Source organism: Notothenia rossii, assembly GCF_949606895.1.
Source record: "Notothenia rossii genome assembly, chromosome: 5".
Classification (NCBI taxonomy): domain Eukaryota; kingdom Metazoa; phylum Chordata; class Actinopteri; order Perciformes; family Nototheniidae; genus Notothenia; species Notothenia rossii.
Genome location: NC_136903.1, coordinates 13,974,331 through 13,992,113, shown reverse-complemented (window position 1 = coordinate 13,992,113; position 17,783 = coordinate 13,974,331). Strand labels below are relative to the sequence as shown.

Below are 17,783 nucleotides of genomic sequence, written 5' to 3'. Positions count from 1 at the left end.
CTTTTGGGCTTCAAATGTAGGATGCATCAGCATTTAATATTATGCGAAAAACAATGATTTTGTGTTATTTTAATTTCTGATTGTGAAAAAAAAATCCTAGCTTTCTTTTCCAATGAACTTACAAGTCGGGGAATAAGAGACGCAGAGCCACAGAGGACACATCTGACTTCATAATGTTCCTCGAATGATCTTCCTGCCAAACTATTTGGCTTGAGCCTCATTCAGACTGCTGTTCAAAGGCAAAGCTACGTAGAGCAAACCCTCTGTGAAACATGACACACTCGGTACACCAGAAACCAAGACAAGGGCCATGTATGACCTCAAACATTGTTTCCTTGTTTATAAAAGGCTCCAGTAAGTGTGTGAGTGTCCACGTTAAAAGAACACATTTGTAAGTGACTGACTTTGAATCTTGTGTATATATAACAAGGTAAATGCATGTGTTTTCTGTGAGTGTCTGTGCGCTGGGCCCGCTGCTCTCGTCTGCACGCCTCCCAAAGGTCAGAGGGGTTAGCTGCGGAAAGCCAAGGGCTTAGGCGTCAGGAAATTAAACATGAAATGAAAACAAGCTCCAGTTTGAACATTCTCCCATCTCACTTTCAAATATCCCCACTTCCCCTTGCTGACTTAAAAGGGAGGAGGGAGGAGAGGGACATGGAGCGAAGGGTCGGCGGTGTGTTGGGGGAGGGGCTGGAGGGGGAGAGAAAGAGCTTCAACAGAGAGGTGGGAGTACGACAAAGAGATTAGGAGTAAAGGATTAAAGTTGGTTTATCACGGTCCATCACAATTAAGAAGACAGCTTGGTAACTGATAACACTTTCATTAAAAAGAAGAGTGGAGCAGCTTTTAAATACTTGTAAATATACATGAATCTTACCGACAGTTTACTTTATCCACAGTTTGTGCCTTTCATGTATTACCATTTCATTTGAGTCACTATGTCACTACTAGAGCTAATGATCCAACTTTATTTTGACTGATTTCCTGGTGATCTTTGAAACTTTTAAAAAACACTAACCACTGAATTCAGAATCCGAAAAGACTGAATAAATATACTCCATCCGCTACACAATAGAATATACAAAACAATAAATACACTTCCTGAGGTGTATTTAGGAAGTCCGATATAACATTCGTCCATGCTATTTTTGGCAGGCAGAAAAGTGCACACAAATATCTTTATTTTGTTTAAGAATATTAATGTGAAAATAAATCTCAATATTTTATAATAAAAGGTTACACTTTTGAACAAATTTAGCAAGGCTACTATCTTTGTTTGGATTAGGAAAAAGAGGTGCAACTTCTGAAACATGATCAAAAAAAGATATCTTTGAGGATTGTTTTGTTAAATGACTTTTCAAATGTTGCTGGGTTTTTTGAGGGAAAATAAGATGCTCAAATCTGTCTAGTAAAACATTAGAGGCTACATGAACCTCTGACAAATCAAACCCTCCTCATACTAAAAACAACTGTTGGTGAGTTTTGCATTGATCACTCAACACGGCCCTTTGTGTTGAGGATTATATTTAGAAACCTGTGATGTTATGAGCTCACATTACTGATGAAGAACCAAAGGAAATACATGACTAAACCTCAAACAATAATAGACCCCCAAATCCTCAAGGGAGCATCACATAGACTGTGAGCCCCCCTCCAAACATATGATATAATTCAAAGGGCAACAACCCCTCAACTTGACATTGGGGTTCAGCCACAACCTCGGATATCAGTTTACCACTTTTCAGGCGTGAGCTGTCCTCTAATCTCACCAGCTGACCCGAGGAATGTCGGAGTCAGACGACATTTCTTTACGTCACCTTCTTGCAAAAACAGTCAGCGGCTTCTCTCTCTCTAGGTCGTCCACAGACGAGCCCTCCATCGTTGCTTCCAGTCATCCCGGTTCTCCATACATCTGGCCAGTTCATTGGTACTTTGTGCTCCTGCGTCATTCTTGAGTACGTCCACGTATGTTTGTGCGGGACGTCCTCGTGACCGATGCCCGTGTGTTGGTTTCCACAGTACCAATTTGCCGGCTGGCAGCTCTTGATACCTTTGGTCAATGTCCTGCTAGTCTCATTCTCCTGGCTGCAATTTTCTCGCTCACCCTTGGCATTCCCTCGTACAGGATCTTGTTGGCTTTGTGGAGGCGATATATGGTACTTCCTTTGAAAATTACCCAGCTAAATATTTACTTCCAGTCAAGAAAATTGAGGTTTGTGTGCATGTTGTGGCACTTAAAGTTGTTATTATCCAATTTCATAAAAATTCTCTCCTGCTCAGTAAGAGAAACTCAAAATGGGATCATATCTTTTTGCGACATTGCTCATGTTTGTCACTTGACTCCATTGTGTTTAACTTGATTGGGAGAAATGGTGAGAGAGAAAAAAGAGCGACGAGGGGGGATTTGAGGAGGTTGACTGAGGGGAAATTGCATGTCAGGACTGTGAAAACCACAAGCTGATTGGGCTGGGAATCAACCCACAATCCCAAGTTAAAACCCCTGAGTCGAGGCAGGATCGCTCTCTCTTTTCTCTTTGAAGAAGTTTCCCTTTCCCTCTTGGGAGGATAAGATTCAGACAACCAACAAATACGTACAAATAAACATGTGGAGACGTCCAGTACCCCCCTTAGCTCCTCTATTCGCCTTTATAGGTTTGTGAGAAAACTTTGGAGAAAAAAAGCTTAGCAAAAAGTTATGATTTATTATATAAAGGAAGAGTAGAGATGCATGCAAAGGAAAGGAGGATATAACTAAAAGGGGCTCCTGGCCTCAAGGAAAAAGCAGCAAACTCATATTTCAAAGGTTGGAACAATCGAATGTTAATTTTTGCTAAAAATTCAAAATGTTCTCTACAGATAATTTAATAAGGATTTTTGCAACTCTAAAGAATAACAGTCATGTTTGGCCACTTACAGTAGTTGTACAAATAACTGAAATTGAAACAATACAGAGCATTCAACACATAAAGCATAACGGAAACTAAATGAATGGCAAAGAAATGCATTGTTTACCAGCAGGTGAAATATCTATAGATATCTATATAAATATCCAAAAGCTTATGTCACTGAGGCTCATTTTCATCTTAGTCAAATCTATTTTGTTTTGCTGTTTCTGTCAAAGCAGCAAATTTGTCTCAAAAGGATTAACCTTCTTTACATCATAAGAAACCCTCCACTTAAACCATAGAAATGCAAACTCCCCCTATAAAAGTTCAGGACAGCGTACAACAGATGACGTGTGCACATAAAAAAGAGCATAGTAAATGACATTACACATCATGGATGGAGAATACCGAGACCGCAGTAAAAATATTTCTGTGCGTTTCTCTTGGGATACACAATTTATCTCGTATCACTCCTTCTTTTACCATTTATTCATGCTTTCATGCCCTGCCTTCCACAGGAGCAATGTTCTTAATATACCTGCACCTGGTCTGTCAGCAGGAACTGAAAGCAGCCCACAACCTTCTGTAGAAGAGCAACATACTTCATAAACCGCATCCAGTACTTTATAATCTCAAAAAACGGACAAAAAATATATATATTCTTGGTCAAAAGTTGAACTTTGGTTTCATAGATTATGAAGAGGGATTCCCCACTGTATCCCACTGTGCTGACATGTGGGGGAGAGCACACCTCTCTCAGAGTGATTTATGAATGGCTACAGGCCCAGATGTGGATCTGTCGACGCTGGCAGCCTGAAGGGAGGCAGACGCCTGCGTATCAAAGGGAGGAGCGGATCCGTGCAGCACCAGGGGAGACGCACCATTTTCACATCAATTGCACCATTTGGACGGCACTTTAAAGACACGTCAAGTCTTAAAACCTGGGCATGGACTTTCATGTGCAGCAGAATTTATTTGCTTCACTATCTTTATCTTATGCGGCTCAGACTCTTACTTTGTCTTGCTGAGGGGAAGAGGATAGCTTTGACTCTGCAAATAGAAAAAAGTCTACTTGTGTTCGCACGTGATGTGAGATACGAGAGATGTGTTTAATGTTTTAATAAAGCATTGTTTGGTAGTGGCCGGTCTGAATTTTGACTGTTGGATTGTTTTCTTGCAGGTGTGGTTTCAGAATCGCAGAGCCAAGTGGAGGAAGAGGGAGCGTTACGGTCAGATGCAGCAAGTCCGCACTCACTTCTCTACTGCTTACGAGCTGCCTCTACTGACCCGGCCCGAGAACTACGCTCAGGTACAAATTAAACTCAAAATAACAGATATTTCTGGCCACCTAGAGGCAACTGAAACAAATTATGAAAACAACATTGACAAAAGCGTCATATTTTACATTTATACGAAAAATTTGTTAGCAATCTGGTGAGTATAAGTCCAATATTAACTGGTTTCTCTTGAGAATAATATTGGACTCTTGCTAAATGTGCCACTAAATACTCACTAAGGACACAACATTATCTTACTTCTTAGAGAAGCCAACCCGTTTACTAAGTCCGCAACCCAAACAACCCAAGTTACGGTCTTACAGGCAGCTCTATGCTGTAGTCTCCTCCCTAATAGCCAATAAATGCAAAATAACATCTTTAAAAGCACAAAACAGCCTGCAAAAGTTGCCAACTGTGTTTTGGTGTCGAGCAGGTGATGTACTGTATATTGAGCTTTTCTATTGAACACAGTGACAGAAACACTATGAGAGCAGAATGAACTACAATACTAAAGTTGTGTGCTGGGTAGCTCAACATTAAGATGAAACTTGCTATAATGCTACTGAAAAGGGGTACAAATGCAGATTCTCAGTTTTTCCCTCCAAAAGACCAATCGACATGTGATCTTGATCATAATCCCTGCTCTTCCCCTCCAGATCCAGAACCCTTCGTGGATCGGCAGCAGCGGGGCCTCTCCATTGCCAGGTTGCGTGGTGCCTTGCGACACCGTGCCCTCCTGCATGCCGCCTCACCCTCACGGTCCTGGAGGCGTCTCTGACTTCCTGGGCGTGCCCAGTCCAGGGAGCAGCCACATGGGACAGACGCATATGGGCAACCTTTTTGGGGGGGCCGGGATGAGCGGGGGAATCAATGGCTATGATCTTAATCTTGATCCAGACCGCAAGTCTTCCAGCATAGCTGCGCTGCGTATGAAGGCCAAGGAACACAGTGCAGCCATCTCTTGGGCTACATGATGTCTCAGCCCAAGTCCACCCAGCCCCCATTGGCCCTCTTCTCTGGAGCAGCCATCAGCGTGGGGGAGGAGGGAGTTTTCCTGAGAGCACTAAATGATAACGCAAGTCAAATGAACAGGGGGGAGACTGTGGAGATAACCGAGGCCATTACAGCGGCCAACGCAACCAAGATAACAACTGTGACTGTGACAGTCCGCAGATGCTGAAAGTGAGAGAAATCCAGAGGTGTGACGAAGAAGAAGATGTTACTAGGACTTTGTGTTCATTCTTGATTCCTTGATTTCTCAGGTCTCATTGAAATATGGGGTTTAGTCCTTGATAAACTGGGTATCCTTCAGAAATTGAGAATAAGCAATATAATAAATATGGTTTACAGGATTTGTTAATAAAAATACAGAAGCTAGTCATATCTGCAGTATTATAAATGAATAACTAAGCTTATGTTATTAAGTTCCTTATTGTTTATACCACCCATCCTGCCCCACTCATTTTGTTTGTTATACTTTATAATAACTTTTATAAATGAGTTCAAGTACATATCTAAAGTTGTGTTTTTAAAAGCCATTCAAAAACAAGGCCAAGCTCAGATGAACACCAAGATGCTGAGCTACTTTTCTGTCACTTTCCATTGCATCCAATAATTGGTTTATAAGAAACTTCAAAAGTTTTCTAAGGCTCCACCGGGTAGTTTATTTGCCTGTAAAGAAGGACAGAGGTTGAATGCAGTAAGGTAACAGAGACTAACTGAGTGAGAGCAGACATGGCCTGTGCCAATTTATTCTGGGAGGAGGGCAGGCACTGGATTGGCAGCAGTTTCAAACCAACGTGTCATTTCCTCCCCCAGGGCTGCCTGCACAGGTTCCCCTGCTAGGCTCGGGCCTCAGGTTACAGGAAACACCGTCTCCTCTGGCAGACGAGGCACAGCAACGCACAGCAGCAGCCTTCAACACCAACTAGCTACGTCGGCTTCAATCAGCCACCAACAGGAATAGACACACTTAATTAGCCTCAAAGTAAGCGGTAGTACATCACAGTGAGGACACACTGCACACACAGGTCAATACGCTGTAACAATCAAGTCATGCTCAGACGAGGGCTCAGCAGAGATGACTCTTGGATTTGTGGCTCGCTCACAGATTCGTCACATGCCAGAGACGGCAGGTCTGCATCAACGGCATTCTGCAATGTTTAGGTAATGTGATGACTTTAGACCCGGGCTGCAGGAATGTGGTGGATATGTCCCGTGATTGCATGGGTGTCTCTGTGCGTTACCCCGCAGGAAAACGCTTGTGACCAGAGCTGGGCTGCAGGCTGAGGCTAGAGACAGGCTTCATTAGTCTTTGGCTGATCTCTGTGTGATGCCCGCTTGGCTACATATCCGTTTCCTTTCCCCGACAGCATGATGGCAAGAGAGTCTGGTTCTGCTCCTCAGAGGTGGTTGATCATTTTAACATACGAGTGCCCTTATGCATGAAAGTAGGATTGCGTCCAACGACTATTATTAGTATAGATTAAATGTAGGTATTTAAACCATTGACAGTTTCATCTATAAAACGCCAGATAAATCCAAATCTATTAAATATAAGAGGGGACACCTTCAAATATTGTTTTGTTGCACCAACCCCCCCCCCCCCCCAAAAAAAAAGCAGCCACAAAGTGAAAGGTTGGAACCAGAGAACATTTGCCCTTTTTGCTTGTAAGATTATTTAAAATTATTATAAATATTGTTTATAAATTTTCTGTAGCCCCTTTATTGCAGCTCTAAAGTTCCTCCTTTTTTCAAAGGATTTTTTTTATTTTCTAGATAACTTATATCATCCAGTGATCAAATGTATTGTTGTTGCCTTCAAATTAAGCTATTTTCTGTCAACAGTTAGTACATTTGGTGACAACACAATGGTTATTATAACATTAGTGTTCATGCGGTTAATATCATTTCAACAGAGGGTTTATCAGCAGAATAAAAAAAATGGCATCATCTGAAAGTCCATTAAAATGAAACCAAGAAATATTTGAATCCATTAATTGATAAAGGCTTTGTTCGATGTGACGACTCAAAATAAAAACATTATCAGAGAGATGTTTAAGATAAAAAAAGGATGTGGTCAAATAAATGATTCCTACTTTGTGGAGTTGGTCTTCTGGCTAGCCGGCCCTCAGCGCTCCACTCCTCTGCAGCTCCATCCGTGTTGATACTACTGAAATAAAGCAATTGAAATCCATAGTTATAATGTTGTGAGAATGTGAACAATATAAATGATATTGTTCTTTTTGCGTGTACATTTGTTTTGCTTATTTGTCAAATAATGGACCTCCAGAGATAAACCATTGAAGTATTACAGTAATATTGCCAAGAAATGTAAAAATAATTTGTGTGTGTTAATCTTAAGAGTTGCTCTGGACTTTTACCAAGGTCGAAATTGCTTTCTAATTTTCTTATGGCTTTAAGCAGCTTTTTGTATATTAATCAAGTATTTCTACTTCTGATTGTGACTTTATATAATGTGCCATTGCAATAAGTTATTGCACTTACAGTGTTGGAGTTTTCCTTTTTAATGTTTGAATTGTCTCCCAAGGCCGTCCATATACTAGCACCATGAACAGTTTCATTAACATTTGTTCAAGGTGTGTCTGTACAGAAGTCACTTGCTGTTTCTGTTGATTTTGGTTTTAAAGCGATTTCCAAATAAATGAATCTCCAATGTTTGAATGAGTTCAGATCTCTTCTCTTCTTCTTTTCCAACTTTCTCAGTTACCTACTGTAACCTCTAAAGTCATACATGATCATCACAATATACTGTCCAAGTTACATTTTTGTGTCAAATACTCAACATCTTTCTGCATTTCATACATTGTGAAGTTTAACATTTTGAAAGTACTGTGATTGAATAAAAATACACAACAATTTAAAAAACAAACCCAACGAAACTACAACGATATACATTAAGAGTGCAATCATGACATTGAGGTGGGATCATGGGAGTTGTTGTCTTTTCCATCACTGCCGTCATTGCAGTCAGTTTTTTTAAGCGTGCTTTGTAGGTGGGGATGCTCTCGTCCTGTTTGTGTCATTTTCTGACTTGTTCCACCTGAGCAGAGAGAGAGCTGGGTGGCGTCGCTCACTGAGGACGCCCTGTGCGTTCCTCCTGCAGTGTGTCTGTGGGGCAGATGATCCTCTCTGCGGTTTTGATGGCATGTTGAAGGGATTTTCTCTGGGCCTGCGTGGTGTTTCCAAACCACACGGCAGGCCTCTCAATGAGTCCACTGTAGGGTGAGGGGCTGACGTTACCTCCGTCCGTCTTCAGCACTGTGATGAAAATAAATGCTGCAGCACTTTATTTACTGTTGCAAGAGTTTTAAGCTGAGCTCAGGTTTTCTGTCATGTGACGGTCTAGAAACTTGTGAATGTCGGTTTGTTCCACCTCAGTCCTCTTGATGGTGAGAGGCTGCAGAGAGGGTGGGGGGCTCTCCTTCGGAAGTCCATATTTAGTTCTCTGATTTTGTTTGTGCTGACAAATATGTTGTTCAGCAGTTCACTGTATGACGACTCAACCCCAAATTCTGATATTGCTCGGTCAGTTGTTTTGTCTTTTTTCATCCCATTTAAACCAAATGTAATTGAACCACACCCACAAAGTCTTAACAGACTCTGTCATACTGAAGATGTATTAGACACTAAGACAGTAAGCAGTAAACCAATATTCCAGACAACTTTGTGTCATCGCTGACTGGTGTTGTAGTGTCACACGAGTATCTATAAAATGTGAAATATTGCATTCTGGGATGGTTAGGGTAGCAAAAGTTTAGCGTCCTAAAATAAAAGATTTAGGTCACTTAAATAAAATGTGAAGAATAAATAAAAGGAACAATACAGTAAAAATCGATAATATTCGGACACAGTCTTGAGTGTTAGAATTTAAGGATTAGTTCAATATTTTGGGAAAACTAACAAGTTAGAGTACGATGTGTCATTTTTACAAATCCTAACATGACAAGATAGCAGATTATTTCCAAAAAGGTCAAACTATCCTTTTAAAAATACAAAGCAAGACTGATAAACAATGACTTAAAGAACTCAATACGACCAACGTGCATTAGCAAACTATAGAAATGTAAGGTATCAATGACTGATAAAAACATGCATATAGTACATTTATGTGTGTGTATGTGTGTGAGCCTGTGTTTGAAGGTGGATATGCGATCCAATTTCTTTTTCTTGCATCAGCAGCTTCCAGATGGGATGCTCTGCCGAAGCCACTAAGTCCAGAGTTAAGCCTAATAGTTTGAATGGGATTTAAATACCTCCAGGTGGTCTTTGGCTAACAGTGCAGTTATGGCCGAGGCGAGAGAAAGCTGTCATGCAATACAGCATTAAACATCCTTTCACACAGATGTTCTTTGTTTTTGAAAACGAGCACAGTCATGCAACAAAACAGTCCTCAGAAAAACACTTCTAATGACTTCAAAAAGTGTACAACGAAAACTACGTCTGTAATCAATCCTCCCTTTATTTCAAACGTTTGCTAAATATCATCCACAGAAGGCACAACAACTTAGGACAACTCTAACGTGAGACAAAGAGAAGGCATGGCCAGGAAAAAACCTGTGCCAATTCACATCTTGCCATTGCTTTGGTCTCTGCCCTGCGAAGAATGTTGGAGCGCTCCCATCTCTGCTCGCTCGCAGCAACAATTGGTGTCTTTTCCAGAGTTGTGCAAGAGTTTAACTGGAGCACTCTGATCGCATGAGAAAGGGAAAACTGAAAAGAAGTCTTTTGTCACCCACTAAAGCCTTCAGCCCCCGTACTGGAGATCAATAGGACTGCATTGAAGGGGTCGACGAGGACCTGCTTCAGGGTAGACTTATACGAATATATTTCTGTATATGGCCTTTTGTCACTTTTATACCCTTCACGATATTTATAACAAATGTCAACATTTTGCTTACATAGAAAAAAATGGTTCAATGCAGTGTTAAAAAACACCTTTTTCTATTAATGTTTAGTATTTTTCTTATTGTGAACAGATCTTGTGAAGAGACCAAAATCAAACACGAGTTAGTCCCTCTTTCAATACTTTTTCCGAATCCCCATAAATAGCTGGACACAATTGTGCATTTGTTTGGAAAATGTTAAGCTGCAAATTGGGGTTCAGCAGTATTTAAACGGCTTTTGTTCATAGAAAATAAAGCACTTGATAAGCTGGTGCAAGAGAGTGAGGTACTGATGTGTTTTTAGTAGTTGTGGGCAATGTAAGTCCAAGGCACAGAGAAATTAGCAATGTCAGGCTTTAACTACTACTTGTTAGGAAAGTGCTCTGATAGATAGCTGTGAGTAAGTGTTGAAATTTAAAACAATATCATGTTATTATAACTTCATTCTTATATCATTAATTCAAACAAGCTTGCCTTAATAACAGATGATAAGAAGTAAATAAAAACGGCTTAGGCGCCCAACATGTCCCCAGTGAGACCATCAGACTGACGCAGACTGAGGTTCCAGGTCATCACAGGACTGATACAATCAGACGCACCCAAATTACAAAATGGACCGCCAGTTAAAGAGACATCCCCCCTGCCTGCCTCTTCACTCCCCTTCTGTATGAAACATAGGTGGAGGAGATAAAGAAACCCTCGCAGAGAGGAGGAAGAGCAGCCCAGTGTGCCCCGAACAGAACTCATTAAATCTAATGGGTCACGCTGCTCCAGCCAGGCTCCACTGACACCCTTAATAGAAGCCTGCATGGTTAAAGGACCATGAAGACCATTAGGGCACTTCAAAGTTCACCCCACTGCATTAGGGCCCTGCTGATATAGCAAAGAGGGGACAGATCCAATTCCTCATTCACAATTTTATTTTTCCATTGCTTGGCCTGTCAATCAGCCCGCTCAATAAACAAGTGGATGCATGAGCTGCTCATTAAGGGTCTTCGTTAGCAGGGCCAAGGCTGTAAATCTGCACTTATATCAGCTTCCAACAAAAAAAATCTTATTGGTCATATTTTAGGGCTGACACTTTGGCTAAAACTGTTAAATGATCCCCTTTGATTTGAAAATGAAGTTGGTGCTTGCACTGTAAATCAAATGTCTCCATTTACTTTTGGACCAATGCAGGGACTCAGCTGTGAACCGTAGAGAGGACTGGAGCCAAAAATAAATGACAAGCCCGCTGACCAGTAAAACAAAAACTACTCAATACATACTCAGACATGTAAATTCATGCAGGCCATGTGAAAACCGAAGTCTACTTCACTCAAATAACTTCTAATGACAAGTTGCTGTAAATCTAAAGAGCCAGTGATATATTGATGCCGTCCTGAGGGACATAAAAGGCCGAACAGTCTCCTGTCTCGACCATAAGTCAGCCCTGCAGCCCCTCTGCACGGCTCTGTGGAGAGGAGCGGGCGGCTGAAGAGGAAGGAACACCACATACATCACTTTGCCCAGTAAAACGTCCCTCATTACAAGCTGCGGATGCCAGTAAACAGCTCACATTTAGCTAAGCTTCTGACACGACAAACCAATCCTTAACAGCTTGAATTTAAAAAGCAGTGACATCTGTTTTTAGCAAGATTTTACACAGTAAAGAAGGAAAAGAGACATGATGTTAGCAACTGAGCTAAAATGCACATTTTAGGACTACACTCAGAATGACAGAAATGTACTGAACCCAAAATGTTGGGTTTAAGTGTAGGAGGAGGACTTGGCTTTGAGGTTTACTGAGAGGAGCATGGATACCTTACTTCCTGAGCTCTTTCTAATGGGCTCTCTGGCTGTAGGCCAGCCTGTCCGATCAACTATCTACAACTCAACTCTATCAACCAGATCACTTTAATCTCTTTTGATGCTGGTAGAGAACATCTGCAGTGTTATACATATATAAAATACAGTGGTTTATTCCTCGTACTTTCAGTAAAGTATGAGGAATAAATGACTGTCCTTTCTCACCTAATATTCAGATGGCTATAGGTAGGTAAGAATGGAGAAACCAGCTGGAGTGCGCTAGAATTTGAAAGTACACAACCGAAAAAAATCTGCCCCTTCCTTCAGACTTCCTCACAGAGCCCCTCCTCCAACACATACGAACGCACAAATGACCAATGAGGGCACGAGATAAGTTTGTGCACGAGATGGAAGGCTGACAGGCAGGTAGGCCATATTTGTATATATTTATTGTCAAAGCATTTAATTTATTCATTGCTATCGGGATGTTAAGAGTATTCCATTGAATATAACAAAAAGTGTTACTGAAGTGAATTACCTACCCTACCTTTAAGGACAAACCGTTTTAAAACTGAGGCTTAAAAACGTCTTGACTGTAGACCCGTATTGGACTTCATAAACATTCCCAACCAGCTGTGATGGAAAAACATGATTTCCCCTAAAAATGCTGAATGATGGTTTGACTTCATGAGCTTTTTTATTTTGGTGTGGCAATTACAGTTTAAACTGCTCATAGTGAACAAGAAGCTTGCGACTATAATCTCTATACCAATGCTGCATAAATAGTTCTCTTAATCAAGGTGTCCACTGGCTGTGTTCATTTGGGTCTCATAAAGGACATTATATGAGAAAGAAAAAATGTATACATATGCATTTCATTTATATTTATTTTAGGATCTGAGAGCCTACAGTTTATTTTCAGGCTTGTAAAATGTACCGAAACCAGCGCCAAACTGTGGTTTAGTTTTCTGTTTGTATACATGACGTTACTGTGTTTGGAAACAACACTTTACTGTTTTAGGCTTTAATCTGAGTACAATTTGAACTACAACAAACTATGTGTTATTTACAGTGCTGAACTGTTTTATATTGTGCATTTGAGTTATACAGAGTACAGTCATTTGGTTTGTACAATTATTTGTAAGCATTTTAAAATGCTGTATTGTGTTTGATTCATTTAGTTAATAATGTTCTGCTTCTTCTCTTTAACATCTACATGCTGCCGCTGGCTCAGATAATGAAAAACAACTAAATAAGTTACCATAGCTATGCGGATATTGACAAATATCTGGAACAAACTCACAGAAACCTGCCGGTCCACTGCAACTTCTTTTTGCCGCTGCTTTTAATTGATATATTCATATCTTAAACTGCACTGTAACTTTTATTCATGTATTTTTTCTTTTAATGTTTATTTTATTATCTTTGCTTTGTAATGAGTTTTTAAATGCCATTTTCTTAATGTTTTTCATTTTTGAAAAGCACTTTGAATTGCCTTGTGTTGAAAGGTGCTATATAAATAAACTTGCCTTGCCTTAAAACTTTATATTGAGGTCATAAATATACAAATGTCCATAAAAAGGTAATTCACTGAGAAATTCAAAAAAAGATAATCTGGTTATAAGAATCATCCACTTATTTTATCTAAAGATGTTATGCAAAGACACTAGTATCATAACCTCCTTACAGCATTGGGAATAACTTTACATCTTAAAGAGGCCACTATGTGAGAGTTGCCTGAGCTGTCCTGTGTATTTTTTAATTGAGCAAGAAACCACAATGTTTACTTTTCTATCTCGTCTGAAATGACCGCAAAAAGTTGCCAAGTTGTTAATCTGAAAACATTCTACCGTTTAAAAAGAGGTAAATGCAACCAGAAATGTTCAATTAGCAGTCACTTTACAAAGCTATAATAAAAGACTAACAGCTATCTATTAGAGCAAGCCATTTCTCATGTTTGCCAAGGTAAAGGGTTAGAAATGCCCTGCCAGCTGTCTGACAGGCATCACCGTGGTCTGTAACCATGGAGACAGCCTCACATCACTCACCGACTCCCACTAATAAAACTCCAGTTCATTAGTGTGGAAATGTCGAATGTGGCTTTCTGACATGCTAACATAAACAGAGAGGCAAAGGATTTAAAGTGGTACTGGCAACATGGGTGAACGCTGTGGATCTAAGTACTGGGTTAGTGGGTTAAATCAGCACTGCTGTGTTGTTATTGTACAACAGCAGCACTGTTAAAAGTAACAGGCAAATATAAAAAGAGCATATTTGCAGAAGCATTACGAGATTGGTTGAGTTCATAAAAGCAGTCTTTATTTTTGTATTTACAAGACGCATATGGCAGAACATAAAAAAATAGTACTGATAAAACATGCTTCAACTGTCAGCTGGCATGCTGTAGCGATGAAATGACTCCCGCTGTTGACTCCTCAACCCTTTCTTCTGCCTGTGAGCAGCTCTTTAGAATCTAAGTCACTGAAATCGTCCGCTGATTTCCTCCTAAAGGCCGCTATCAAGCCGTGTTTCTAACCCTATCAACATACTTGCTCCAGAGCAGCTTTTTGTCTCTTCTCTTGGCAATGTGCTTCCAATTATGTATCTTGTGAATAAGGGGGCGCTGAAGCATCCTTGTGATTTATTGTGCGTTTAAGTCCAGCCTTGTTCAGTGCATTTGCACTAGAAGGCCTCCTGCTGCAGAGCTCAAAGGTCAGACATACACACAGCTGACCCCTCGAGGACTCATGTGCGCGGGGTCGCTCTGAACCTGATTGACAGGCGGAGACGGCGGCTTGACGGCCGAGGCCACAGGGTGAGAAAATCTGGCGTGCAATGAGGAGCTAAGCGCTGCATTAACCTCCAGCTGTGAGGTAACTTTGCAACACAGGGGGAACAGAGAAAGATAACTAATGAGGAAAAATGAAGTGGCCTCTTAAAGTCGCTATCACTCGGCTGACCACAAACATTTCTCTTCTCTTTTGTAACCTTAGAGCACTTTGTGGTCTTCTCATAGGAATAGCTAGGGCCATCTATTTGTACTCATCTAAATCAAAGTCTTGTGGACTGAAAACACATGTTCCACAAGTGAGTCACTAATCGAAAGAGATCTCTCAAGACACTAGAGATGCCCGGCCTGAGAAATGAGCTTTCTTCACAGACTCATTTCCTGTCAAGTCCTCCACTTCCTGTTTCATGCTGGGTCACGGGCACCACACTGTGCGTCACATAATCTGCCCCGTTGAGTCCTAGTCCTTGTACTTTGGAAATCAGTTGCTGTGGGACAGTTCAGTTGCTTCACACCACAACTCAAGGCTGTTTGTGTGAGCCACAGCATTATTTGGGTTACTGTGTATTTTCTTAGATTCTCACATTTTCACAATGGGTTTTTGCGGTCCCATGGCAACTCAGATCAACAGAATGATCTGAGTTTGTGTTGAACGGTCCTCAGAGGGTTCTCCGGGCCCTTCAACTCCCCACCGGACCTAACACCTCTCACACTGGATAAACACAACACAAAGGAGAAACGCAAGTTATTACATGCGGGAAAAAGGACTCTGTTAATTCCCCTGGGAGTCTAACCACTCATAAATCATCAAGCAATGAAAGTTTCCTTTCCAAACAGGGGGCTAAAACAAACTGAACACAGAGCCTCTCTGACGCACCACTCCCCCATCCCTTTTCCCTGCTAGGAATTTTTATGAGGAAAGAAGAGATGTAGTGCTGCACTAGAGCAAAGAGGTAGATACTGCATTGACCCCAAACTACTACAAAAAAAAATCAACCGTTATTTCAAGGGCTTTTACACAAGTTCCTCTAACAACAGTGGGAGGGGTCCTTATAAATGGAAACCTTATAACAACAAAGGAGCGTTCTTGAATATATTGGACGGTATCGGTTCTTCTGCTAAGATTCGTTACTGTTTTGAGCATCCAGAAGCATTTGCGAGGATGTTCTGGTGGCTGTAATTAATATGGAAAACCCTTAATGATTAAATATGAACCGAGAAATATTTAACCACAGATTTTCAATTCCTATAAACAAATCCAAAACAGAATAAATTATTTATTTTAAAATTCTTTGGAAAAATGACAGTGGTTGATTTTTGCCAGATTTGAAACAGCTTTTAATTTAATTTTGGAGCATTGTTATAAAAAAGCTGTTGGAGTGAACTTTTGTTATGGCACCACCAGGAGGGTTGCACACCTCTGGCCTGTGTTAATATCACTGGTATGAGATGTGACCACAGAGAGAAACCACCAGAAGCTGCTGGAGCTGACCAGCAGTAACACTTAGCAGCTGTTAAATAAGCACTGAGATCCTGACCTGAACCGAGCAGACATTTCAAATGAGAGTGGGGGGGGGGGGGGGGGGGGGGAGAGATGCAGAGGGGCCTCTGACACATTGACTGCTACTGGTGCTTACTTTCTATTCAGAGGGTCAAACACAAAACGTGCCTACAATACCCAAAACACACTGTTTTAATTTGAGGGTCCGGCCTTACAGTCGTGTCAAGATTTGCTTCAGTCAACACTTGGAGTTTGTTGGATAAAAGTCTCAGACCTCTTGAGATTCGGAACACATTTGCAGAGTCAAGGAAAGGGCAAAATGGACGATATGCATACAGATAGTGTTGAATCATATTTGTGTGTGGTAGACAGCACCATTAGTTTCTTTTTTTACCTATAAAATGAGGAGCATGTTCTTGATCACAGACTTTATCATTAAATACAAAACAAATATATACAAATAAACATATAAAATGATAAATACTTTCTTGAAAATCTTCATGTATATGAAGTGCCTAAAAAAAAAGGTCCCTTCTTGTTGATGTTAATAAGAAAATATACATTAACAAGCAGTGGATGGAGGAGTACTAGGGCTGCTAGCGCCCTCATGAGGCGAGTTAAAGGGTTGTTGGCTCTTACTGTACATTCATTGTAGTCTACTGATACATTACAAACTGGGCTGAAATGATCATAATTCACTTTATATTGTACACACATGAAATGCTACTCTACACAAAAAGCATAGCATTTTAAGCTGTAAGCAGTAAAGTTAGAAAGTGCAGCGTTTGTGAGATGTTGGACAGATTGTTGGATTTATGATTCAGTTTGGTTACAATTCACTACCTCCAATGGTTTGTGACCATTATTGACTGCCCTCAGCGTGTACAGCACAGGAAGCAGAGCTGCACATTTCTCTTTTGATTTGAGCTGACTGTAATGAGCTCCAGTATATTGTAATGAGGAAGGGAAGCTAAAAGAAGTCAGCTGGACGCTGTTCGACTCACCTTGAGCTGAACAAGTATTCCTACATTAAAGCATAACAGAGTGTTTATTAATAACCCTGTTGGGAAAATTGTAATCACATGTTCGGTTCGCTTGTTCAGCCAGTTTCATAAAGTTTTATCCTCACAATTACTTTTAATTTGAGAAACTTAGGGTATTGAATGTACATAAGTCTACTTTGGAAGTACACTAATCATTGTTATGTTGTGTTTAAGGAAGTTGAGGTACAGCAAAGAAGATGAATTTAATTTAAACAACGAAAAAAGGATTATTAAAACAATACCGGGCATGCCTGATTTTAAATTAAAGAGAACAGTAATATTTATATGAAAATGAAAAAACATCTAGTAGATAAAACGTTTTTACGAGCTACATATAAAATGTAGGCCTATTTTTTGTATCTCTGTTTGTTGCAAGATATGTTTGTCCATAACTCTTGAGGAAAAGTAGAAGAAACATTTGTCAAAGAACCAAAATAACTAACAAACTGCCCGTTGAGATGACAATAAATTGATAAAAGAGTATGGGCCAAGCCAGGTTTCACAGAGGTCTGTTAAAAGTGAAAAATATTTGCTCTAAGAATAGTCGGTACCACTTTACAATAAGACTACCCTTATAAAGGATTCATAAAGGGTT

At 40.4% G+C, this 17,783-nt stretch overlaps 1 protein-coding gene and 1 long non-coding RNA gene across 3 annotated transcripts in view; one reads left to right on the top strand and one right to left on the bottom strand.

Annotated features, from left to right (window-relative positions):
* LOC307040890 (homeobox protein aristaless-like 4) overlaps positions 1 to 7,842 on the top strand; it is a 19,127-nt gene extending 11,285 nt beyond the window's left edge. Inside the window, exons 3-4 of the mRNA XM_079684104.1 lie at positions 4,066 to 4,194; positions 4,819 to 7,842. Of these exons, the coding sequence (XP_079540230.1) occupies positions 4,066 to 4,194; positions 4,819 to 5,136 (447 nt within the window). The 3' untranslated portion in view covers positions 5,137 to 7,842. The remainder of the gene's footprint in view (positions 1 to 4,065; positions 4,195 to 4,818) is intronic.
* The window catches only part of LOC307040907, a 23,578-nt gene continuing 13,055 nt past the window's right edge, over positions 7,261 to 17,783 (bottom strand). For both annotated transcript variants that reach the window (XR_013808630.1, XR_013808631.1), the window contains one exon: positions 7,261 to 7,334. This is a non-coding gene — a long non-coding RNA (uncharacterized lncRNA). The remainder of the gene's footprint in view (positions 7,335 to 17,783) is intronic.